This window comes from Palaemon carinicauda, chromosome 24 (assembly GCF_036898095.1).
Source record: "Palaemon carinicauda isolate YSFRI2023 chromosome 24, ASM3689809v2, whole genome shotgun sequence".
Taxonomy (NCBI): Eukaryota; Metazoa; Arthropoda; class Malacostraca; order Decapoda; family Palaemonidae; genus Palaemon; species Palaemon carinicauda.
In genome coordinates, this window is record NC_090748.1 from 92322176 (window position 1) to 92330559 (window position 8384).

At 34.5% G+C, this 8384-nt stretch overlaps 1 protein-coding gene across 1 annotated transcript in view; it reads left to right on the top strand.

Annotated features, from left to right (window-relative positions):
• The window catches only part of LOC137618490 (trichohyalin-like), a 4274-nt gene extending 1888 nt beyond the window's left edge, over positions 1-2386 (top strand). Inside the window, exons 2-4 of the mRNA XM_068348649.1 lie at positions 1-81; positions 225-1247; positions 2261-2386. The exon at positions 1-81 is cut by the window's left edge and continues 499 nt beyond it. Of these exons, the coding sequence (XP_068204750.1) occupies positions 1-81; positions 225-1247; positions 2261-2386 (1230 nt within the window). The remainder of the gene's footprint in view (positions 82-224; positions 1248-2260) is intronic.
• The last annotated feature ends 5998 nt before the right edge of the window (positions 2387-8384 follow it).

Here is an 8384-nt window from a genome sequence, read left to right on the forward strand (position 1 = left end):
GCAGACTCTCTTACAAAAGTCAGGCGAGAACAGACTCTCTTACAAGAGTCAGGCGAGAACAGACTCTCTTACAAAAGTCAGGCGAGAACAGACTCTCTTACAAGAGTCAGGCGAGAACAGACTCTCTTACAAAAGTCAGGCGAGAACAGACTTTCTTACAAAAGTCAGTCGAGAACAGACTCTTACAAAAGTCTGGCGAGAACAGACTTTCTTACAAAAGTCAGGCGAGAACAGACTCTCGTACAAAAGTCAGGCGAGAACAGACTTTCTTACAAAAGTCAGTCGAGAACAGACTCTTACAAAAGTCAGGCGAGAACAGACTCTCGTACAATAGTCAGGCGAGAACAGACTCTTACAAAAGTCAGGCGAGAACAGACTTTCTTACAAAAGTCAGGACAAAAGTCGGGCGAGAACAGACTTTCTTACAAAAGTCGGGCGAGAACAGACTTTCTTACAAAAGTCGGGCGAGAACAGACTTTCTTACAAAAGTCGGGCGAGAACAGACTCTCTTACAAAAGTCAGTCGAGAACAGACTTTCTTACAAAAGTCGGGCGAGAACAGACTCTCTTACAAAAGTCGGGCGAGAACAGACTTTCGTACAAAAGTCGGGCGAGAACAGACTCTCTTACAAAAGTCAGGCGAGAACAGACTTTCTTACAAAAGTCAGGCGAGAGCAGACTTTCTTACAAGAGTCAGGCGAGAGCAGACTTTCGTACAAGAGTCAGGCGAGAACAGACTCTCTTACAAGAGTCAGGCGAGAACAGACTCTCGTACAAGAGTCAGGCGAGAGCAGACTCTCTTACAAGAGTCAGGCGAGAGCAGACTTTCGTACAAGAGTCAGGCGAGAACAGACTCTCTTACAAGAGTCAGGCGAGAGCAGACTTTCGTACAAGAGTCAGGCGAGAGCAGACTCTCGTACAAAAGTCAGGCGAGAACAGACTCTCTTACAAGAGTCAGGCGAGAACAGACTCTCTTACAAGAGTCAGGCGAGAGCAGACTCTCTTACAAAAGTCAGGCGAGAACAGACTCTCTTACAAAAGTCAGGCGAGAGCAGACTCTCTTACGAGAGTCAGGCGAGAACAGACTCTCTTACAAAAGTCAGGCGAGAGCAGACTCTCTTACGAGAGTCAGGCGAGAACAGACTCTCTTACAAGAGTCAGGCGAGAGCAGACTCTCTTACAAAAGTCAGGCGAGAACAGACTCTCTTACAAGAGTCAGGCGAGAACAGACTCTCTTACAAAAGTCAGGCGAGAACAGACTCTCTTACAAGAGTCAGGCGAGAACAGACTCTCTTACAAAAGTCAGGCGAGAACAGACTCTCTTACAAAAGTCAGGCGAGAACAGACTCTCTTACAAAAGTCGGGCGAGAACAGACTCTCTTACAAAAGTCAGGCGAGAACAGACTCTCGTACAAAAGTCGGGCGAGAACAGACCTTCTTACAAAAGTCAGGCGAGAACAGACTTTCGTACAAAAGTCAGGCGAGAACAGACCTTCTTACAAAAGTCAGGCGAGAACAGACTCTCTTACAAAAGTCAGGCGAGAACAGACCTTCTTACAAAAGTCAGGCGAGAACAGATCTTCTTACAAAAGTCAGGCGAGAACAGGCTTCCTTACAAAAGTCAGTCGAGAACAGACTCTTACAAAAGTCAGGCGAGAACAGACTTTCTTACAAAAGTCAGTCGAGAACAGACTCTTACAAAAGTCAGGCTAGAACAGACTTTCTTCGAACTGTTCGACAACAAACAAATATCCCGTTCACACGTTCGATCATCACTTCAAACACTTCTCCGTTCGATCGTGTAAAGAAGCCTTGAGACCTTTGCGCTGCAGCTTACTGAAAACAGCTGCAGTTGTTGTTGTTTTCTTGTAAAAAAAAAAAAAAATCATCCTCAATTCTTCGATTCGGTTTTAAAAACGGAATCGTGCGAATTAGAATTTTGATTGTTCGAAAGGATATTCTCCGTGAAAACTAATTAGAATCTATAAATAAACCGAGAATAAACCCCAGGAGAAGAGGACATCTAATATCATACAACAACAACAACAACAACAACAACAACAACAACAACAGCTGCATTTGTTATTGTTTTCTTGTAAAAAATGTTTTCCTCAATTCTTCGATTCGGTTTTAATAACGGAATCGTGCGAATTTGAGCTTAAGCTAAAATTCGAATTTTGATTGTGAAGGATATTCTTAGTGAAAACTAATTAGAATCTATAAATAAACCGAGAGTTCAATTCTGCGAATATAAACCCCAGGAGAAGAGGACATCTAATATCATACAACAACAACAACAACAACAACAACAACAACAACAACAACAACAACAGCAATTTCTAGTCCAACGCAGGATAAAAGCAACAGACATATCAATTTATGTCTAAGGTTTGGCCAGTCTTCATCACCACGCTGGCCGGGGCGAATTGGTGATAGTAGGAGATGTTTGTCTGATCATTCAGAGATTTTTGCCCGATAGCTCACAGCAAACCAACCCAGTAAAACACACGTAAATCCTCAAAATGATAATGTTACGTAACCTATTTCATTTGCTCAAAATGATAATGTTACGTACCCTATTTCATTTGCTCAAAATGATAATGTTACGTAACCTATTTCATTTGCTCAAAATGATAATGTTACGTAACCTATTTCATTTGTGTCTTACTAGTGATGAAGAGTGGAAGTAATTTAGTAATTTTACAACTAGTAAAGAGAGACAAAAAAGTATCTAGGAGTGAAATTTAAAAACACTAAAGAAATTAAAAAAAAAAAAGTAATTTTCAAATTAGTATGTGACTTATCACCTAATGCGAATAAAAAAAAAAGAAGTTTCTTAGTATGAAAACTGATAAAAAAACAAATAAATAGAAACAAAATAGAAACATATTGTAAACTACAAACTAACAAACAAGAGCTTTTGAAATTATATTTTTTATTAGGAAGACTGCTAATTGGAAAATTACTTTCTAAGAATGAAAACTGAAAAAATAAACAAATAAATAAAAACAAAATATAAACATATTAGAAACTACAAACTAATAAACAAGAGCTGTTGAAATTATATTTTTTGTTAGGAAAACTGCTAATTGGAAAATTACTTTCTAAGAATCAAAATTGAAAAAATAAACAAATAAATAAAAACAAAATAGAAACATATCAGAAACTACAAACTAACAAACAAGAGCTGTTGAAATTATATTTTTTGTTAGGTAAACTGCTAATTGGAAAATTACTTTCTAAGAATCAAAACTGAAAAATTAAACAAATAAATAAAAACAAAATAAAAACATATCAAAAACTACAAACTAACAAACAAGAGCTGTTGAAATTATATTTTTTGTTAGGTAAACTGCTAATTGGAAAATTACTTTCTAAGAATCAAAACTGAAAAAATAAACAAATAAATAGAAACAAAATAGAAACATATCAGAAGCTACATACTAACAAACAAACGCTGTTGAAATGATCTTGTTTGTGATGAAAACTGCAACGAAAGTAGGACAACCGGCGCCCCCCCCCCACAAAAAAAAAAAAAATAACAGTAATAAAAGAAGAAGAAAAATATTTCCAGACTTCGCGGAAAAGTGACTAGAGTTCACTTTCCATCTTTTCTTCAGTCCCTCAGGTAAAGTTCGAGGCCCATCAACAATCACGGTTCCTTTCAGAAGAGGACTGAAGGCCAGAAAGGAAAAAAAGAGGGACTGAAAGATAAAAAAAAAAAGGGACTGAAAGGAAAAGATCGTCTTGTCTCGTGTCTCGAGTCAACATGACGTCAACAATGCCAACTTTTTTTTTCTTTTTTTTTTCTTTTTTTATTTCTATTGCCTTCCGTTATTGAATAGATATATTTAGATATTTCTATTGTTTCGTCTTATGAAGGTGAATTGTTGTTTTTTACTTTTTCATATACTAATAACTATATACAAAAGTATATATATATATATATATATATATATATATATATATATATATATATATATATATATATATATATATATATATATATGGATGAAAATCAACACAACATTGTGTTCAAATAGAAATAAATTTCTACCTCATACTTGGGATCGAACCCTAGCCCCTCTCTCTCTCTCTCTCTCTCTCTCTCTCTCTCTCTCTCTCTCTCTCTCTCTCTCTCTCTCTCTCTCTCTCTCTCTCTCTCTCTCTCTCTCCCCATATATATATATATATATATATATATATATATATATATATATATATATATATATATATATATATATATATATATATATATATATATATATATATATATATATATATATATATATATATATATATATATATACAAACTTTCAACTGGGCTGCACAAGGCACTAGAAGAGTTGGAAGACCCAGCCCTACATGGCTGAGTACTATGAATCGTGAAGTAGATGATGAACGGAGAAGTATTAATTTGAAAGCTCAAGACAGAGACGACTGGCGAAATCTAACCGAGGCGTAAGGAGATGATGATAATGAATCTACAGTTTTCTTTATATCAACTTTTAACTTGAATTAAAGGATATCATTGGAAGCTTTTTAATGATCTTACTATGATGTTTAAAATGATGTGTAAAAATGAGGATTGTATAAAGTTTCTTAAGTTAATTAACTACTTCACAAACTACAACCTTAAGAAATACAATATTCTACTTTATCCTTTTCTAGCAGAAGCCTCTAATCTCAATAAACCTGAAACAAATAAACATAATTCATTTCCTCTCTGGTATATAACAGTAAACTGGGTCATTTTCATTTGTGTTTGTCTTTGGAAAAACCACCGTAGGCCTATTAAACTCTCTTCCTCTTCGACACAAAGAACCTCTAACTTTTCTCGAGTGATACTTTCTATAGTCCTAACATTTTTGTCCAAACCTCTCGACATAAAATATGCCTAACTCACCTCAATAACGAGCCCTCTACTTATTTCTATACGTCACCCGTATTTATTAAATCTAACTTATTTTATACGTCACCCGTATTTATTCATCCTAACTCATTTTTATACGTCACTCGTGTTTATTTGTCCTTACTTACTTTTATACGTCGCCCGTATTTATTCATCCTTACTTACTTTTATACGTCATCCCTCTTTACTCATCCTAAATCATTTTCATACGTCACCCGTGTTTATTTATCCTTACTTACTTTTATACGTCACCCGTGTTTACTTATCCTAACTTATTTTATACGTCACCCGTATCTATTCATCCTAACTTATTTTTATACGTCACCCGTGTTTATTTATCCTTACTTACTTTTATACGTCACCCGTGTTTATTTATCATTACTTATTTTTATTTGTCACCCCTATTTACTCATCCTAACTTGTTTTTATACGTCACCCGTGTTTATTTATCCTTACTTACTTTTATACGTTATCCCTATTTATTCATCCTAACTTATTTTTAAATGTCACCCCTATTTATTCACCATAACTTATTTTTATACGTCACCCGTGTTTATTTATCTTTACTTACATTTATACGTTATCCCTATTTATTCATCCTAACTTATTTTTAAATGTCGCTAATTTTTTAAAAATAACATGTATTAAAAAGGCGTCCTGTTTTGCTATCTTCCAAATGTACTTTAAAAAAAAAATCATTTTTTTTAAACAGTGATAACAAAGTTAAAGACTATTATAAATAGCCATCCTGTTTTGCAATCTTCCAAATGTAAATGAAAAAAAAAAACCGCTAATTTGTTAAAAATAATGTATTAAAAAGCCATCCTGTTTTGCGATCTTCCAAATGTAATTTTAAAAAATGCACATTTTTTTTTAAACAATGATAACAAGATTAAAAACTATGATTAAAAAGCCATCCTGTTTTGCAATCTTCCAAATGTAAATGAAAAAAAAAAACCGCTAATTTGTTAAAAATAATATGTATTAAAAAGCCATCCTGTTTTGCGATCTTCCAAATGTAATTTTAAAAAATGCACATTTTTTTTTTAAACAATGATAACAAGATTAAAAACTATGATTAAAAAGCCATCCAGTTTTGCCATCTTGCAGAAGATGTAATTCAATTACATTCAAATCCACCATTTAGTATCTAAGTCTCTGGAATTGGCGTCTACCGCTTTTACACAATAATAACAAGATTAAAAAACTATTATTAAAAAGCCATCCAGTTTTCCCATCTCCCTGATGTAATTAAATTACATTCAAATCCACCATTTAGTATCTGAGCCTCTGGAATTGGCGTCTACCGCTTTTAAACAATGATAACAAGATTAAAAACTATTTTCAAAAAGCCATACTGTTTTGCCATCTCCCAGATGTAATTCAATTACATTTAAATCCACCCTTTAGTATCTAAGTCTCTGGAATTGGCGTCTACCGCTTTTAAACAATAATAACAAGATCAAAAAACTATTATTAAAAAGCCATCCAGTTTTGCAATCTCCCAGATGTAATTCAATTACATTCAAATCCCGCATTTAGTATCTGAGCCTCTGGAATTGGCGTCTACCGCTTTTAAACAATGATAACAAGATTAAAAACTATGATTAAAAAGCCATCCAGTTTTGCCATCTTGCAGAAGATGTAATTCAATTACATTCAAATCCACCATTTAGTATCTGAGCCTCTGGAATTGGCGTCTACCGCTTTTAAACAATGATAACAAGATTAAAAACTATGATTAAAAAGCCATCCAGTTTTGCCATCTTGCAGAAGATGTAATTCAATTACATTCAAATCCACCATTTAGTATCTGAGCCTCTGGAATTGGCGTCTACCGCTGGTTGAATTCGCCTAGCAGCATCAGCATCAGTATTCTGGCAAGATGCCACGATCTCGCACGCCTCTGAACCAGAGGTCTTCCATTCCACTTATTGTAAACCGAGATGTTTTTTTAGGATTTAAAGTTAACGAAGCTACTTGTAAACCGAGATGTTTTTTTAGGATTTAAAGTTGACGAGGCTACTTGTGTTTTTTTTAGGATTTAAAGTTGACGGGGCTACTTGTAAACCGAGATGTTTTTTAGGATTTAAAGTTGACGGGGCTACTTGTAAACCGAGATGTTTTTTAGGATTTAAAGTTGACGAGGCTACTTGTAAACCGAGATGTTTTTTTAGGATTTAAAGTTGACGAGGCTACTTGTAAACCGAGATGTTTTTTTAGGATTTAAAGTTGACGAGGCTACTTGTAACCGAGATGTTTTTTAGGATTTAAAGTTGACGAGGCTACTTGTGTTTTTTTAGGATTTAAAGTTGACGAGGCTACTTGTAAACCGAGATGTTTTTTTAGGATTTAAAGTTGACGAGGCTACTTGTAAACCGAGATTTTTTTTAGGATTTAAAGTTGACGAGGCTACTTGTAAACCGAGATTTTTTTTAGGATTTAAAGTTGACGAGGCTACTTGTGTTTTTTTAGGATTTAAAGTTGACGAGGCTACTTGTAAACCGAGATGTTTTTTTAGGATTTAAAGTTGACGAGGCTACTTGTAAACCGAGATGTTTTTTTAGGATTTAAAGTTGACGAGGCTACTTGTAAACCGAGATGTTTTTTTAGGATTTAAAGTTGACGAGGCTACTTGTAAACCGAGATTTTTTTTAGGATTTAAAGTTGACGAGGCTACTTGTGTTTTTTTAGGATTTAAAGTTGACGAGGCTACTTGTAAACCGAGATGTTTTTTTAGGATTTAAAGTTGACGAGGCTACTTGTGTTTTTTTAGGATTTAAAGTTGACGAGGCTACTTGTAAACCGAGATGTTTTTTTAGGATTTAAAGTTGACGAGGCTACTTGTAAACCGAGATGTTTTTTTAGGATTTAAAGTTGACGAGGCTACTTGTGTTTTTTTAGGATTTAAAGTTGACGAGGCTACTTGTAAACCGAGAAATTTTTAGGATTTAAAGTTGACGAGGCTACTTGTGTTTTTTTAGGATTTAAAGTTGACGAGGCTACTTGTAAACCGAGATGTTTTTTTAGGATTTAAAGTTGACGAGGCTACTTGTGTTTTTTTAGGATTTAAAGTTGACGAGGCTACTTGTAAACCGAGATGTTTTTTTAGGATTTAAAGTTGACGAGGCTACTTGTAAACCGAGATGTTTTTTTAGGATTTAAAGTTGACGGGGCTACTTGTAAACCGAGATGTTTTTTAGGATTTAAAGTTGACGGGGCTACTTGTAAACCGAGATGTTTTTTAGGATTTAAAGTTGACGAGGCTACTTGTAAACCGAGATGTTTTTTTAGGATTTAAAGTTGACGAGGCTACTTGTAAACCGAGATGTTTTTTTAGGATTTAAAGTTGACGAGGCTACTTGTGTTTTTTTAGGATTTAAAGTTGACGAGGCTACTTGTAAACCGAGATTTTTTTTAGGATTTAAAGTTGACGAGGCTACTTGTAAACCGAGATTTTTTTTAGGATTTAA